We start from the raw sequence: 18607 nt of genomic DNA on the forward strand, positions 1-18607 counted from the left end.
GCCAAGCGGTCCAGGGGCGAGCTGCCCAGAGCCCGGTCCCTGCGCGCCGCGCTGGGGGTGCGGGCGCCGCTGCAGAGCGCTCGGCCCGGCCCGCGAGAGCTGGGTGCGCCCAGCCTTGGCCGCGGAGGTCGGCGGGACTCGGGAGCAGGGCGCGGGGGTCTCTCGGCTTCTGGACCTTCGGCCTCCGCACTCCCGGGCCGCGCGTCCACCTCTCCCCGCGAAAGCCGCCCTTTGGAGGGCCCTGCAACGCACGCAGTGCCGCCCCAACTCCCCGGCTCCCGCTCTCCCGCCTTCTTTGCGGCGCCCAGAGATGCTCCGCCGCAGACCCGGGACCCCTTAGGCGCCTCTTCCCGTGCCTCTGCCAAAGCGCAGCGCCGGTACTTTTCCAGCTCCCTCTTTCCCTCTTGAAATTGAAAGTTATTGAGGTCGCTCAGGGTTGTTGCTCCAGCAGCTTCCTTCCCCGCCCCCGAGCTCCCCCCGCCCCCCGCAGCCATGCCCCCTCCCCTTCCCTCGCCCCGTCTTTCCCTCCCTCCCTCCCTCCCTCCTCCCCTCTGGGGTTCTCCTGGCAGCCCAGCCCCACTGGAGCGGCTCCTGCTCGCGAAAGGCAGCAGCAGCTCGGGGTCTCTCCACCGCCCCTTGGCCATGGCCGCGGCGCCGACGGCGCTCGCTCCCCGACGCTCCCGGGGCCTCCGCCTCTGCCTCCGCCGCCTCTGAGCCCCAGGGGCCGCCGCCGCCGCCCGCCCGCCCGCCCGCTCGCCCGCTCGGATCCCGACCGCGGCCGCCGCCGCCGCGCACCATGCTACCTGCGGCAGCCCCGGCGAGGCCGCTCGCTGCTCCCGGAACCCTCCTCGCTCGCGGCGTTGACAGCCACCCTCGCGGAGCCGCGGCGGCTCAGGGCTCGGACAATTTGAAAGTACAATAGTTGGTTTCCCTCTCCACCCGACCCGCTCCGTTTGCCAACCCAGCACGCCCATCGGATCTGAGTGCAGAAGTTGTCCGCTGCTGGGGCTGTCGCTCGCGCTCTCTCTCTGTGCGCCTAACACCTACCTATATTTCTAAAACATTCGGCATAATCACCCATCAAAAGAAAACGGAGGAAAAGAAGGGAAACATTACTGGGTTACTATGCACTTGCGACTGATTTCTTGGTTTTTTATCATTTTGAACTTTATGGAATACATCGGCAGCCAAAACGCCTCCCGGGGAAGGCGCCAGCGAAGAAGTAAGTGCAGGGTATTTTACGCGTTTGCCCCCTCCCGCCGCGTTCACCTGTCGGGTCGCTTTGCCGGTGCGGAGACGGCACCCTGCGCAGCGGTCCTCCCGCCCCGCGCCCCACGCCTCCGGGGGAGGTCACCGGTGAGGCTCCGGGATGGACGGCGTCTCTCCCTCCTTCCTCTCCACGTCCCTCTGGGACCCGGCAGACGCGCGCGCGCCAGAGTCGGGCATCCCGGGCGCTCAGGTGTCTCCCGCCCCCTTGAACTTCAGGTTCGCGGGAAAGTTGGGTCTTCCGTTTGACTAGCTCTAGGGATTCCCGCTTTCCTTTCGAGACTCGGACGGGGACCTCGGATCCCAGGGATGCCCCTGACCACGTAGGAGACGCGAGGGGAGGTGCGCTCACCCCGGCGCCCGGTCACCTCGCGTCGCCGCCTCGCGACGTGGGGAGACCTGGCTGGGCTCTCCCGTGGCGATCGGCTGCTAAGAGCCCGCGGGGCCGCGAAGAGCCCGCGGAGCAGCCGGGGAGCGAGGGGGCGGACGCCTGCGCGGCCACATGCCCTCGCCACCCGCGCGTGGAGCGGGAGGCTGGAGAGGCGCGCAGGGTCCGCGTGTCCGCGCGCTTCGGAGCCGCTCGCAGCCCCAGTCCCAGGGCCGTGGGGACCTCAGAACCGCCGTTCGGAGCCGGTTTCCAGTTCCAGCCTTTGCCTGTCACACGTGAACGCGTTTACCATCGCAGGCTCTTTCGAGCGGGTCCCCTTTCCAGCGGGCAGACACGTACGGAGGGTGGGGTGCCCCCCTAAAGATTCAAGCTCGCCTCCTCGCCGTCTCTTACCCTGCCTCCTGTGACTTGGAGGGTTGGCTTGTGAAAGCTTCTTTACACAGTGTCCTAGCTAGGGTTAAACGGGCACCCCGGAGCACCCTGAATGAAAGTGGTGCCCTCCTGAGATGAGGGGACACACCCGAGAATGTCGCCTCTCCCTGCTCCTGGGTAGCCCGGCGCGCCGCCGCTCTAAGGTCTGTGCCTGGGGTGGCAGTCCCTTGGAGAACAGCAGAGCGGGGGTGGGGGGTCTAGCCTACTTTAGTGTCGGGGGCGCTGCTGGGGAGAGGGAGGGAGAAACCGCCCGGAGCCCTTGGGGGCACAGAGGGGGATGCTTTGGCCTTGGCCCCTCAGACCTCCTGGGCGTGGGAGGCAAAGACGTGGGGCGGCTCCTGATCCCGCGTGGAAAGCCCCCTAGCTCCTCGGGACGGGCGCGGGTGCCCACGCACAGGACACAGCGCAGGCTTGTGTGAGAGGGAGATTGGGTCATCGCTTCCCCGCCGCTGTTCGCCTCTGCCCTACCCCTGGACGGGAGGGTCCCCTGAAAGCTGCCTTTGTGCCGCTGGCCTCCAGCAGACAAGGTCTGATTCACCTGAAAACTGCCTTTTGGAAACGCGGCTGCGCCAGCGCTCCAGGGGCTCGGGCCCGGCCTCACTGCCTCTAGGATCGCGTAGCCGGGGGGCAGGAGGACCTAAGCTAAACATGTCAGGGCATCCGATTTATTATTCTTGGCTCCTGAATGGTTTATATTCTTCCTAACTCCTCCAGCCATCCTTTCACTCAAGCATTGCGCTCACGCCTGCCCCCCCCCCTCCTGCCCCCGCACGCCCCCTCCCCGCCTCCTCTTCTTGCGGTGTCCAGCTGGGGATCTGAGTCACAGATCCCTGGGAAGAAGGATGCCGCCGATGCCGGGCACAAACACAGCCTCCTATTTGCTACCACTCTTGCAGCCGGCGCCCACCTGGGGCTGCAAGTCCACTCCCTCCACCCCACGGAGGACCCACAGGGCGAGAAGCCGCACACCTGCTGGGTGGGGACAGGGACCTGAATGTCCGCGTGTCCAGTGTCTCCGATCGCAGTGTGGGGGCCCCTGATTCTGAAAGAAGAGACGGGGAAGGAAGTTGGCCACCCATGCGTTCCCACCTCCCTAAGCGAGGACAGCCGCGCGGGCAGCTGCCCAGGGAGGCTCCCCCGAGGCTGCAGGGAGCTGCTGGATAGCGCCCCTCTGGGAGAGGACCCTGGAGGAGTCAGGGATTCAAAAGGCAAACTGCTTCTCTGCCGTGACCATCTCAAGGCCAAGTCAAAGGCGCCCTCTGGTTGTGTAGCGGGGATGAGAGAGGGAGTGGGTGGAACTGGGACGAAATTCCAATTATTCTGTGGGAGTGGGGCCGGGAGCGAGCTCCCATTTGCAGGGGATATCCCGCTCCTTCGCACTGGAGTCTGCTTTTGCGGCTGGGTTTGCTGGTGCAATCCTGGGAGAGGGGCGACCCCTTGCGTCCTCCGAGGAGACACGCCAGGCTCTCTTGGCAGGTGCAGTATGGTGTGTTTTTTTGTTTTGTTTTGTTGGGTTTTTTTTTGAGAATGGGGAAGGGGTGGAGGGGAAGGAGAGATCTTTGTTAAATGTCCAGAAACTCAAGGCCAGATTGCATGTGCACATATTCACTTCTTTAAAACTCTCTGAAAGAAACACATTGAGACTGTTTCTCCAGGACGAGGAAAGGTTTTCTTTAATGAAAAATAAGGTAATAGTCAAAGGGATTTTAGAAAGTGGTCTCCCCAGTTTTTCAAGGAGACAACTTCAGTGAATGTTTAAGAGTGTCCCTTCTAGCCTGTAGTTGAATCGCTTCACTTCCTTAAACTCTTAACTTTAAGATATGGGAGATAGAACATTGAACTAAGAACTTACGGTCTTTTGAATATTTTAGTAGAAAGTGTCTTGCACGAAAAGATATTCATTTGTAGTGTTAAATGTCAAGTTTAAGGAGCCATGGTTAATCCTCAGATATAGCAAAGAAGCCCTATCAGGTATTTCCCTAAAACAACTGCTAGACCATTTTCTCTGTGTTGTTGCAAACTAATGATATTGTTTCCTCTTATAAAAGAAACATTTCACACAGAACTTTTATACTTTTAAATATATATATTGAATTATGGGTTGATAAATGCACAATAACTTTTTTACCTATTTGGATTCATATCCAGTTCCCAGAGATGACTGAATTTATTCATGGTAAAAATGAAATGCAATTGTTACTTAAAAATTCCCAGGTAGCATTGTCTTCAGAGGTAAGCATTAGGATGCTAAATCAAGAACCTGAAACTCAACTTTTAATTTCTCTCCAACTCAGCCTTTGCAACTTAGTACAATCAGCCTCTGAATTCCCGGTTATCTGCTAGTAAAATTAATAGTCAAATTTGCCATGATAATAACCACAATAGCTTACTATTGCTCCACATTTTCACTTGAATTATTCATTTGAGCTTCTAAATAGCCACTTGATTTAAAGAGGCGGGCATTCGTATTCCCATTTTACAGAGAATGGACCCAAGAAATAGAGACTAAATAACCTATACAAAATTATACAGTTAGTAAGTGAAACTTGTCTCCTGCTATTTATATGATATGCTGATTCATGGGTGAGAGAAGATGTCAGGCATGCTACGTAATCTTATGGTCTCTAGGCCATCATTTATCCAATGTGTTTGGAGAATACGCTGTTCTGCTTGACTGGAAATTTTTGAAATGATATTTGTATGTATTATACATAAATGACCAATGTCAAAGAATTAAATAATGAATAATAATAGTGAAGCTTGTTAAATATAATATAATATTATTTGGTTATTCAGAAGTAATTGTAGGATCATATTATGCCAGAAGACTATTGTTAGAAACATCAGTTGCCATTGTAGTATTATTTTTTTATGCCATGTACTAATTGGATTTTAATTTTTTAGATTTCAGATAAATGCAAGATTTGAAAAGCCATTGTATGCGTAATAATTGCAAAGTATCCATTGCACATCTATAAAACTTTTGAATCTTTCATAAAGGTGTTTTAAATAAAGGAGTAAGAATACAAAGGGAATATTTTTAATGGTAATAAAGTAAAAACCGGTTCATTGGAATATACTGGTTATTGCTCATGACATTGCTTCAGATGTTGAGCTATTCTTTGAGTTCCAATGCACTCTTGGTGATTACACTCTAGTCTTGGAAAATAACAAGTTAACAATAAGGTGGGAAAATCTTTTATTTTGTTCTGAATTTTGTAATATTACTTTTAAATGAAAGTATGGTTTGGATATTGGCTACAATACATTTTCTCACCTGTCTACTCTTGTTAACAGTCTACCTTGTTGTTCAGAGGAATTTAATAGATGGAGACATGAGTAACATTTGCTGGAGAAGGTATATTTTGCAACATATCATGTGATATCTGTGTGAATCACAAATTCAGACTCTTAGTTATGACATCTGAATATATGTAAAAGACTTATTTTTGTGAATTCTAATTTAATCATCATTAGACTATCAGAATTGTTTCTTAAAATATCCCTTTGTTATACTATTTTAATTATTTTATAGTTTAACAAAAGGATTTTTACCAAGAACATTAAGGGTGATAATTTTTAAACATTGTCTTTTTAGTCCCAAGTTATTCTACATAAAATAATTGAGAATATAAGAATGAGTGTGAAATTGATTTAATGTCATCATGTCTATATTACTTTAAGCATTAAATATGAACAGTATTTCAATGTGTAAGTAGGTAAGTTTTGCTAACTCATTTACATTAAATATTTCCCTGGCATTTAATATTCTACAAATTAGGTCCCCAGAAAGCTATGAATGGAAATTACAACATGTAGTTAAAATTGATTTTCAAGTTATTATGGAGAGGCCCTTGCCGCACTACTACAAAACAAATTTATTAGTCATCTGATCATTTTAGACTATTTTTAAAATATATTTTTATTGATTTCAGAGAGGAAGGGAGAGGCGGAGAGACATGGAAACATCAATGATGAGAGCAAATCACTAATCTGCTGCCTCCTGCATGCCCTGCACTAGGATCAAGCCCGCAACCGGGCATATGCCCTGACCAGGAATTGAACCTTGACCTCCTGGTTCAGAGGTTGACGCTCAACCACTGAGCAATGCTGGCTGGGCTCATTTTAGACTATTTGAATCTGAACAGATATCTTTAAATTGCTACTAAAAGTCTAAAATATAAATGGTTAAATCTTTTTTAATGTAATAGTGCTCTAATTCTATGTAATGTTGATAGGATACTATGTGAAGTTGCCAGACCCCATGTAGAGTTAAAATCAAATTATCCTTCTGCAGTTATTAGAATGAACTATCAAAAATAAAACTATACTACCTAGTGATTTACTCAGTCATCTTTTCCCTCTTTATCTCTATTCAAATGCTTCATTTTGGACATTGTGCTAACCTTTCTCCCCACTTCCTTACTATTCACTCCCCTCTCCCCCACCCCAAAATCCTTTTCCAAGTAGTGAATTCTTGAAATGCCATCAGAGAGGGTATTATGTTTCATGAAATGTAAGAATCAACTTTGGTTACCGTTAGAAAAACATCATTCAGTTTGAGAGCATGGTAAGGATCATGCAAGACAGTGTGTTGAAATTATATGTTTTACTTGGTTAGGACTATTTCTTCTCTGAACAGTGCCTTGTACACTGACATTCTTTTGAGAATGACCATTTGAAAAAGTGTCGAATCATAAATTACATAGTTTTTTTTTGTGTGTGTGTGTGTTTTTTTGTTTTGTTTTCTTTTGCCTTGCTTTTGATTTTGAGAAATAATGTGGAATTGTAAAATTTTTTCTTAGGGTTGAAAATTATTGGCTTATCTTAAAATTTACCATCTGATGGACAACCTAGTAAATTTGAAACACTTTGCAATTATACCTTAACAAAATTATATAGAATCTATAATAATAAAAGCATAATATGCTAATTAGGCCGGACAGCTGAACAACCTTTCAGACGTCATTCCGGATGTCCTTCCAGACAAAGCCGTGCACACGGGGAGCAGGGGGGAGGGGCTAAGGCAGAGGCAGTTAGGGGCGATCAGGCAGGCAGGCAAGCAGTTAGGGGTGATCAGCCAGGCAGGCAGAGTGGTTAGGGGCAATCAGGCAGGCAGGCAGAGGCATTTAGGGGTGATGAGGCAGGCAGGCAGAGAGGTTAGGGGTGATCAGGCAGGCAGGCGTGGTTGGGGAAATCAGGCAGGTAGGCAAGTGGTTAGGGGTGATAAGGCAGGCAGGCAGAGTGGTTAGGGGAGATCAGGCAGGCAAGTGGTTGGGGTGATCAGGCAGGCAGGAAGGTGAGTGGTTAGGAGCCAGCGGTCCCAGATTGCGAGGGTGGAGGCTAGGCTGAGGGACCCCGCCCTGCCCCCCCCCACACACAAACAAATTTCATGCACCAGGCCTCTAGTATAAAATATACATCTGTAGAAGATACTTTCCATTTTTTCTATTTATTTAATTCTACCCATCAGACCTTCCCATTAAGGAATACTGCTAGCATTCTGATTAAAGTACTCATCCAGCAATACTGAAAAATATAGGATGTTCTACTCTCAAGAATTGTGGCAGTGCTGAAAATACTTACTGTCTCAGTTCCATTGAGTGCTAAGTAATCTCATTTTATGCTCCAAAGGTGTTTCAACAACATGAAACTTTTAAGCAAATTACCTGAATTCTTTTTACATGTGAAACATTTGAATAATTTCAAAATTTTATTTTTAAAAATATGGTTACAGGTGTCTCTTCTCTGATGAGAGTATTTCTGCCTTATTTGTAATCTTGACAAGGAACCAAGTTACCATCTGCTGTCACTAACATTCTTCTGGAATTTTCTCAAAGAAAACTGGTACTAAAGGATATGATTACCCAATTAAATATATCTTTTAGAGCTTTTAACTGCCTTTATACCTCATGCAAGAATCTAACCAAGTATTCAAAACTCTACCTTATTAAGGTTCCATCTGACCTTTAAGCATTTGATAAATAGCAAGCATCACAAATTCATGATAGAGACTGAGACCTAAGAAGCCATTGAGGAGAGTCCCCAGTGTATGTTAGGAAAATTAGACTGAGAAGTAGAAGACCAGATTCTAGATCCAGCACTGCTCCTAACATCTGGATAACCTAGTCAAGGTTACCACACTAAGTTGTAGTTCCTCGTCTGTGAAATGAGATGGCTGGTTAAAAATTTATATCTGGCCCGGCTGGCGTGGCTCAGTGGTTGAGCATTGACTTATGAACCAGGAGGTCAGGAGGTCAAGGTTTAATTCCCGGTCAGGGCACATGCCTGGATTGCAGGCTAGATCCCCAGTGTGGGGCGTGCAGGAGGCAGCCAATCAGTGACTCTTTCTCATCATTGATGTTTCTGTCTCTCTCTCCCTCTCCCTTCCTCTCTGAAATCAATAAAAATTATATTTTAAAAAATTTAGATCTAAGTGATTCCTATAGTCTCTTCAACTTTTCGTCTTTGGGTATGAGAAGCATAAGTCAAGACTAGGGAGTTAAACAGTCCTTCTAAACTTAGCGGTCTTATTCAACTAAGTTTAGTAGATAAAGATTAAGAACGAAAGCAAATAGAAATATTCATTTATTATCAGTATATTAATCATATAAACATTAGTTAATAAGTAATTTATTAAAGTACATAATTAATGAATTATGATATTTCCCATCCTTCACAATTTCTAGTGCCTGAAAACATTAGCCATAGCACCAGTCAGTGTACTCCGTCTTCAGCAGGTCCATCTTGTCCTTTGGCTCACAGTCGTAGGGATCTGGTTTGGAACGTAACTGAAGAGAAGCTTTAGAAGTCCCCTATAATGGCAGACTTTCAGAAGTGGCCTGTGCTGGGATGAAAGTGGCAATTAAATGGCCCAGATTTAGGGTAGTAAGGCCCTGTGCTATGACAGTTACTGATTGAGCAAAAATGCATATACAGCACATAAGTTATATTATGAACAAATCCATAGGTCTTAGAAACAAATTGGGTATTAAGGGAAAAGAGGAAGTGGACCATATTTGGCACTAAACTTTGGAGTATAAAGACTCAGTTCTGTGTGAATGGAAAAACAATCGATGGGAAGGTAGGAAAAGCATAGTTGGTAAGAAACCTATTTTTCTTTTGACTTACCTTTCTTGAGGGCCAGTTGAAATTTAGTAACTCCAAATTAAAGTTTCAGAGAGTGTCAGGGGCTGAAGATAAATATTTTGGAGTCACTCACGTAAAGGGTATAGTTGAATGCTTGAGACAAAATCAAATGGTGCCTTGTTTATGAAAAGCGTTTGCAGTGCTGACATTGAGACTCACCCTTATTGGTAACTTCAAAATAGGATTTATTACATTAATGTATTTGTTTTAAAGAGTCTAATATATTATTCTCAACTATGGTTTCTCGCTTTCACCTATGGGACTCTCTGTATTATATGAGAATGGTCCCTGGTATCGTGAGCTGCAATTGGAACTTGCCAAATCTTTGAACTGAAGATCATACGTGGAAGCCTCATTGAATGTGAGACTATATGGCTTTGACACAGATCATAGGAAACTTGAAAAAATTTATGGTAAAGAAAGACGAGTTTTCTTAAGATGTAAACATGGTTTTTAAAGAATATTCCATTTAGATCTAGCATCTACTCAAAACAGTGGAATTCTATGTTCAAGTACATTTCTCTACAAAGTGCGCTCTCTTAAAATAAGAGAATCTCAGGATGGGATGAAACTGGAAAGAATCCAGTCCATACACACAGTGTGTGGATTACCGCTGCAACATCCCCACCGAGTAATTGTCCAGCCCTAGTAACCACTCCACTCCACACCCTCTCTTTCTTCCCCTATTCACTTTGAACCTTCTGTATCAGAAGAAGGTTATATTTCCTAGTGTGTCTATTCTCACAGTTCTCTTCTGAGACCTTGGTGTGAGCATGGGATTGGATTCAGTTACCTTAAAACCTATTTCTCAAATGAATACACCATAAAGCAATGCACCATATTCACTCCCAAAAATTGTCCTCAGAAAACTAGCTGGTAAGCATATTTATAATTATACCCCGATACAAAGCACATTCCTGAGAGTAAGTGGTAAAGCAGCCCCCATTTTATAACCACATAATACAAACCACCACTACACAATATAAAATAACAGAATTTGTGAGCTGCTTGTTTTAGAACACTGTTTTCTTAACATATGCTTGATAAGCTAGTAAGAAAAAGAACAGCTAGTTTCTTATTATTATGTTCTCCACTCATGCAAAAGGACCTCACAGATATGAACACAGTCATCTCCACAAAGGCTTTCATGTAAGGAGAGGCAGTATCAGTCACATTTTCTGAGAAGAAAGAAGCAAAATGTTGTGCCAAAGTGCGTGTAAATGCTGCATGGCAAACTATAACTTCCTAGTTCTCAGAGCCACTGTAATAGAGGGCCGGTGCACAAAATTTGTGCATTGGAGGGGGGGGGCAGATCCCCTCAGCCCAGACTGCACCCTCTCCAATCTGGGATTGGGCCTCAACCAGCAGTCGGACATCCCTCTCACAATCCTGGACCACTGGCTCCTAATCGCTCACCTGCCTGCCTGCCTGCCTGCCCCTAACTGGCCTCCACTGCTGGCCTGATCGCCCCTCACTGCCTCTGCGTGCCGGCCTGATCACCCCTAACTGCTCCCCCCCTGCCGACCTGGTTGCCCCTCACTAACCCCCCTGCCAGCCTGGTCACCCCACGCAGCTGCTTGTTCAGTCGTTTGGTCGTCCCTCACTAACCCCCCCCCCCCCCCGCACCGCTGGACTAGTTGTAGGCAGCCATCTTGTGAGGGTATGATGGTCAATTTTCATATTACCTCTTTATTATATAGGATACATTTTATCTGCATATAATACATTTATATTTACTTTATGAAGTGAGTGCTGTGATAATGGCTATTACTTAAATAGCTGCTGTGTTCGAACTATCTGTGAGTGCCAGACCCTGAACTTGATGTTTTTTGCAAATATTATCTCATTTAGTCTTCACACTCACCCTGTAAGGAAGGTGCCAATAGTCCCATGTTAGTTGCTCCAGATAAGTCACTGAAGATGTAGTGGACCTGGGATTCCAGCCCAGCTGACTCTAAAGCCCATGTTCTCCCCAGATTTCTTCTCATCACCTCAACTCTTGGGATTGGTATGGAAGCATTTTCTCAAACCTCACCTTTTTCTTTTCCTTACTCACCCTTTGCTGATTATTTCTTCCTCCTCATTTAACAAACCACAAACTTATTCAAACATTTACTATAGAGTTTGCTTCTGGTATTCTGATATTCTCTCCCATAGCTCTTTCCTTTCTTTACCCTTTCTTCTCTTTCTTGAAACCTGCCCTATTAATGATTTTAAACATAAAATGTTGCTGATTTTTTTTTTCATTAGGACAATAGGCTAGCACAGTTTATATGAAATGCTCTAAGATTATTCTTCCCATCTATGGTGTGGATGTCCAAGATAAGATTAACTTAGGCATGAGGATGTGGGTACAGTCTATAATTTTGCAGTTAAATATCAAAATCTGTCTATGTAATTTACAACCACAGTAGATATTTCACTGGCTAGTTTTTGTTATCCAGAAAAGTTATCTTTATGGTCCTTCATAAAATCTGTTATTTATATTACTTTTACCATGAGCATTAACAGTAACCTCCACTCTGAATTTTTGTTTTATAGGCCTTTGTACAGTAATTTTCAATCCTGATTTCAAATGAAAATCACCTGGGGATCTTTAAAAAAAAAAAAAGGGGGGGGGCAAATCAATGCCAGACTACACCCTCAACCAAATGGAGCAAGCTCTGGGGCTGGGGGCTGGACATATATATTTCAAAAAATAGGTCTGTTGGATCCTTAATTTGAATATAGCTATCACTGCTGAGCAACTGTTGAAAACAGTGCCCGTTCATCAGGGTTCAGTAGATGAAAAAGCCTGTGTGTAGTGTGATAAGAAATGACATATATGCCATTTGAACAGGTAATAGTTTAAAGTATAAAGCAGTTAGATAGTCCCATATTGTTTATCAATAGAGTAATGTTGAAGTTGTGACACTGACTAGTGCAGACAAGACCAGCTGATAGAGAATTGTCTCAGCCAAAGAGTCTAAGAAAGGAGAGGCAAGGCACACAGCAGGGCACGATAGTGAGTTGGACAGATATGGACTCATTGAGTAAGAATCAGCTGCTGGGGGAGGTGCAGTCTGGGCTGAGTGTGCTTGCTGCTGAACTCTACGTACCATGGGAGAGTGAGGCAGTAAGTAGGATAAAAGATGGGGTATCAGCCATACCAAAAAGGTTTTTCAAAGCCACTTAATAAGCCAATGTTTTTATGTCTTACCTGCTGACTGGTAATGTACCCTAGAGTCCTCTTTGTTTTTAGGAAAACGTAATGGTTAGAGAACTGCCTAATCTATAATAATAAAAGCATAATATGCTAATTAATCCAGACGGCCTAACAGCAGAACAACTGTCCGGATGACCTTCCGGATGAAGCTGGGGCTGCAAGGGCCTAGCCCCTTGCACGGATTCCGTGCATCGGGCCTCTAATAATAAATAAACATCCCATTTTTTAATAGTTCCTACAATCCCTGACCAACTTTAAATTGACTACTAGTGATTGTAAAACTACTATAAATAACATAGTTTTAACTCTATCTTAATGGGTTAAGTTTTGTAGTAGGTTGTTTATTCATGAACTTACTGATTTTCTTTCTCTCCTAATGTGCTCTTCGTTGGGTGGTTATCTTCATTAAATCTTGTTTATTATTTTTTCTAGTCCAGGAAGGATTTTCAAACCTTGTCACAAACCAGAGAAAGCTCCATGGATAGTGAGGTGGAAGTCTAGGCTTCCTGTCAAACTTAATTTTGCTTGTTAAGGGGGCTTGTTGGGAGAATTTGGGTTCTAGTGAGTCACTAGGCCAAATCCCAATAACCACACTTGCCAAAAGTAATTAGATTGAGGAAAGCCAGGCTCCTTGGGAGGAGGGTCATCATAGCACACTTGAGCCATTGCTACGTGGTCAGACCTAGTTACTTGTCCCTGAGGATTGGGAACAATCATGAGTTATAAGGAGCAGAAAATCCACCAGAAAACAATGCTTTCCACCAATTTTTCCCCCCTCAATAGGTTATTCACCCTAAGCACGCAAGAGATGGAAATACGCCACTGGTATTTGTACACAGTTCATGTCACCATCATCATATAAACCACCTTGTCTGCCTGCATGAATACAAACATACACTTACAGGACTCCTGCTGTCCTCATTCCAAGTTCTCCCCCTCCCTTCCTGAGTAGATAAAAAGAACCTAAGGAATTTAGTTGTCTTTGTAAAAGAGGTGTCTGATTAGGATGGAAAGGGAAGGGAAGGGACTCTTATAAACATCCTAAGGTCAATGTACATATAGTACTACTGAATTAACCCTTGGAAATAAGAAAATAATAGTATAATACACCAGGACTGGAGTTCTAAAACCTCTAGAGCTAGGAAAAGGCCAACAACAAACTTACGATTTCTTGTACTGAAAAGAATACCATGCTGAAACATGGTACCATAAGTATCTAAGTAGAAATGATCAATAACTAAGCAATGCTCTAATTTTAAACCTTTCTACAGGCAAATATTAAGTTAGCATAAATACATTTAATAACCTAAGTCCATGGTCGGCAAACTGCGGCTCGCGAGCCACATGCGGCTCTTTGGCCCCTTGAGTGTGGCTCTTCCACAAAATACCACGGCCTGGGCGGGTCTATTTTGAAGAAGTGGCGTTAGAAGAAGTTTAAGTTTAAAAAATTCGGCTCTCAGAAGAAATTTCACTCGTTGTACTGTTGATATTTGGCTCTGTTGACTCATGAGTTTGCCGACCACTGACCTCAGTGAAAGGTTGCCTTTAAAACTATTGCCATTGCCTCAAATACCCAAAATAGAGACTCTGTCACTTCATGTGATGGATTTTTAATGGAGCAAAGACACAGATCTCCCACTGATCATATTGTTAATGTGGTAAGTTCCCCATTCCTTTATGACTCAGGATGACTTCGGCATATTTCAGTACTCCTCTGACCTTAGCCCAGCGATTTTTCAACCAGTGTGCTGCAAGAGGCACGCTGGTGTGCCACAGGGATTTTTAAAACCTGCAATACCTCACTATTTAGTCAGGGACATTGACCTCTTTTCCCTTGCATTGTCAAATTTAAAAAATTACAGCAGCCAACACAACAATAGCCATCTGATGTAAGTGAATAAAAATGACACCTAGTTGTTTTTTTATCACACTGACAAAAATATATGTATATATTTTTGGTGTGCTACAGAATTTTAATAATTAGTTTATGTGTGCCATGAGGTGAAAAGGTTGAAAACCACTGCCTTAGACTACTAGCTCTTTTTAAGCATGTGGATAGGTGATACTGCTTAGTTTAAATCCACTGACAGGCAGGCAGTCAGATTCACTTTCTGGCCAGCTTTCTCCAGCAATGCAATCTCCAGGTAATATTGGCAAATAAACCCTGACCTTGTGCACACCAAGGAATTATAATGACCTGCTGTCAATATATTACCAATCTAATGGAAATGTTTGATTTTCTTTGGTCTTGAATTTGACCATGAGATAATCTAAAAATAGAAGAATCCTAATTTTTGGAAATGTAGCAGCAAATGTTACCTGTGTTTACTTATTTCACTACCTTTTGATGGCCTGTAGTTTCTGCCTTGAAATACAAAAGATATAGGCAAATGCTGCTTGGCCACAAACTAAATGAGCACATAAGTGAGCAGCTGAATATTTGTTTCTTACAGAATTCAGTCTTGCTTTCCAAGTTATGACCAGTTTGTTGATCAAAGTCTAAAAGGACCTTACTACTTTTTGGTAACAAGAAATAAAGCCCAAAGGTGGTATCATCAGCCCCTCTGCCCTGAGTTCACCCACTCATTTCATGCCATCTTCAAAATGGTAACTCAGCCCCCTCCACAAAGACTAACATAATTTAAAAGGGACAGTCTCTCTTTCCAAGACATCCATCCAACTTTCCAGTTTGTCCAGAACTTGATGTAGATTCAACCTTTTTTAAATGTATTTTTAAAATATATTTTATTGATTTTTTTACAGAGAGGAAGGGAGAGGGATAGAGAGCTAGAAACATCGATCAGCTGCCTCCTACACAACCCCACTGGGGATGTGCCTGCAACCAAGGTGCATGGCCTTGACCGGAATCAAACCTGGAACCCTTCAGTCCACAGGCTGATGCTCTATCCACTGAGCCAAACCAGTTAGGGCATAGATCCAACCTTTTTTAAAAAAATGTTTTTATTGATTTTTTAGAGAGAGAAGAAGGGAGAGGGATAGAGAGATAGAAACATCGATGAGACAGAAGCATTGTCAATCGGCTGCCTCCTGCACACCCCTCCCAGGGCATCGAGCCCACAATCTTGGTATGTGCCCTGACCTGGAATCGAACCGGTGGCCTCTTGGTTCCTGGGTCAATGCTCAACCACTGAGATACAGCGGCCTGGCTAGATCCAACCTTTTAACGCAGATCAGTGGGATTCCCTTGGAAGCCGGGTAGGCTTGCAACAGGACCATGTTGATGCATCCTGGGCCTGAGCACAGTCAAAAGCATGTGCCGTCCATTCAGCTCTGAGCCCAGGACCCAGTCCTGATTCATGTGTGTTTTCATACCTGTGGGCATTACATGCCCATACCTCAATATTTAATGTCTGAGAGAACAAGGGGAGTTTCAGGCGCTCCAAACCATTTTAGGTGACTGCTATCATTTTCAGCACCCATGTGGACATCTCACATTGCAGGAATTCATTGTAAACGATTTGCCCCTGAACTTAATATATTGCCCACACTATTCGTGGAGAGTTTACAATCCCAGGAAACTTTATGTAATACTTTTTAACCAAACTACTTAAATCACTGGCTGTGGGGCAGAAGTGCTATCATTCATCAAATAACACATTTCAAATGAAAATTGCCAAGATTTTCCAGTGCAGGATATTTTCTCCACCCTTCCTAGCCCAAACTCACTTCCTCATCCACTCCCCAAATTCTAAACCACTACGCAGACGAATTGAACAGTGGTAATTTTAGAATCTTCCAAAGAAAAAACAAACACACAGATAGCCCAGTTAATTTCTAAAACACTGCTGCCTTTATCTTGGCAGATTTCAGCCCTCTCCTTTCCCACTCTTGCAGGCTGACTCTCCCTCCACAGCTCATGCAAGGAACAAGTTATTTCTGTATCCTGAGCACCTTGAGGACCATTGCACAGAATGTGTTTGGTGCTCATTCACACTTCTTCAACAGGCTTCTTTCCTCAGAGACAATTTATTTACTAGGTCTCTGAAGCCTAAATGATGCCTTTAAACCTGAGGAAATTGGAGAGTCATTTTTATAAGAGCAATAAACGAAAGTGGCTGTTCAGGTACTTTCCTTGAACTGGTCCTCACACTGAAGTACCTTTTTGTTCATGCAAATCCTTGATATTCCAGCAAGCTGCTCCCTAAAATTCTGTTGCTGCTTAATATGATATGACCAGGAACCAGGCATCCCCCCCCCCGCCCCCCACACACACACACACACCAGCCCCCTGCTCCTGGGAGTATGCCAGCAATTTTGCAGAATTCATTCTGACAACTGTTCTGGTATAAATATTTAGAGAAATCCTTCCATTAGAGATTAAACAACGTGTAAGTAACGGTTCATAAATGATAGATCTTACTAATGTTTGCAACAGCAGGCCTTATGCTCTCTGATGCACAGATTCCAATGCTGGACACTGAAGAAAAGACTAAGGGAAAAAGAATCAAGACAGGAATTACATTGAACTTCATGAAATTTGAACTGCAAGATAGCATTTTAGGTTACCACTACAGAGGTGACATGTTTTAATGTGCACAGGATGCAGGGTGAATGAGTTTCTTTAAATTGCAAATAGCAAAAGTTTGCTTCTGGCAGTGTAGTGGTTTAAAAATGGGGAGAATAGTCTGGCCAGTGTGGCTCAGTGGTTGAGTGTCAACCTATGAACCAGGAGGTCACAGCTCGATTCCTGGTCAGGGCACCTGCTTGGGTTGCGGGCCCCAGAAGGGGGCATGCAAGAGGCAGCTGATCAATGATGCTCTCTCATCATTGATGTTTCTATCTCTCCCTCTCTTTTCCTCTCTGAAATCAATAAAAAGCAAGCAAAGCAAAACAAAACAACAAAAAATGGTGAGAAGCAATTACAGATCTTTTTATTACCATGCCATTTCAAATGCAGTTCTTAGCTATTTCTCCATATTCCCACCAAATGAGGTAATACATCTGAGATCCTATGTGATGTAAGGTCTGGTTTTTATCTCCTTATTCAAGAGCCATTAAAAGAGATTATGGCCGGGCTCTAATGCTAATATCAAATGTCATTTGTTAAAATAGGGTGCTTTCCCAGTGTCAAGGGCTGGAAGCTCACCGTGTTCCACGTGTGTGTTTTTCAGTGTGCGTGGCATTTTTATGCTGCTTATTATATACTAAGGGATCATACAGCTAATTAATGATTAGTGTGATACTTAACTAGGACAGGTGTGCATCCTTTAGTTATCATTGTAACACTAAAGAGGTTAAAATATCTATAATGGGATTTTACTTTTGCTTCAAGTATACAATGACAATCATTCACCGCCGAGTCTCCAGTTGAATCCCACCTGAATCATGTATTTGTTCATGATTCAGCAAAGAAAATAAAAAAAGATTTAAGGGGAATGAAAGGGAAACTTTATAAACGTCATCGCAGGAGAATAACACCTTTCTAATTGCCTTTTTAGAATCTAGATCTTCTGGAATTTGGACTATAAAGAAATCTCCCTGTAGGGAGCAGGTGGATTGATTTCTAATTAATACTCTGCTATATAATTTAGACCAATCATTTAGTCTGTGGTTCAGTTGCATCCACTATAAAACGGGACTAAAATATTTTATTTACTTAAAAGAAGGAGACTGATCTTGAAGGCCCCCTCAACAGTAAGATCAAAGAGCTTTTCCTTTTCCTTCTTGTAGCATGCTCTAACCTTAGGTAGTTGTCAACAGTTCAAGAAGCTGGAGTTGAATTAAAAAGCATAAGTTTCTCTTTGTTGTTCCATGGAAGTCTTCAGGAAGCTTATAAGTGAATAGTAAGTTCCACTGAGGGGAAAAGTCCTAGGAAAAATTGAAACTAAATGTAGCCCTAATTAAAAGAGCATAAATGCATTCATTCAACAGCTGTTTATTGAACATGTAGTATGTGCTGGGATTACAAAATTGAGCAAAACACTCATTAAACCTATCCTTGTAACGTGTCACAGTGGTTCAGGAAAGAAAATATGGAGCCAGAATTAAATATTTGGCTCAAGAAAAAGTATACTCTTTAGGCACTCTTTATAAGCTGCATAAAATTTTTTCAAGACTTGTTTAAATAGAATTCAAAAATTAATTGTTTTACAAATGAGCCTAATGCACACTCAGATTATTCTCTGGAAAACAAAGATGCTAGACAG

General features: G+C 44.0%; 1 protein-coding gene across 1 annotated transcript in view; it reads left to right on the top strand.

Moving 5' to 3' along the window:
- The first annotated feature begins 549 nt into the window (after positions 1 to 549).
- The window catches only part of RSPO3 (R-spondin 3), an 84247-nt gene continuing 66189 nt past the window's right edge, over positions 550 to 18607 (top strand). Inside the window, exon 1 of the mRNA XM_079781372.1 lies at positions 550 to 1222. Coding sequence (XP_079637498.1) covers positions 1126 to 1222 — 97 coding nt within the window. The 5' untranslated portion in view covers positions 550 to 1125. The remainder of the gene's footprint in view (positions 1223 to 18607) is intronic.

The sequence above is a fragment of the Cnephaeus nilssonii genome (genome assembly GCF_951640355.1).
Source record: "Cnephaeus nilssonii genome assembly, chromosome: 9".
In the NCBI taxonomy this organism is placed as follows: Eukaryota; Metazoa; Chordata; class Mammalia; order Chiroptera; family Vespertilionidae; genus Cnephaeus; species Cnephaeus nilssonii.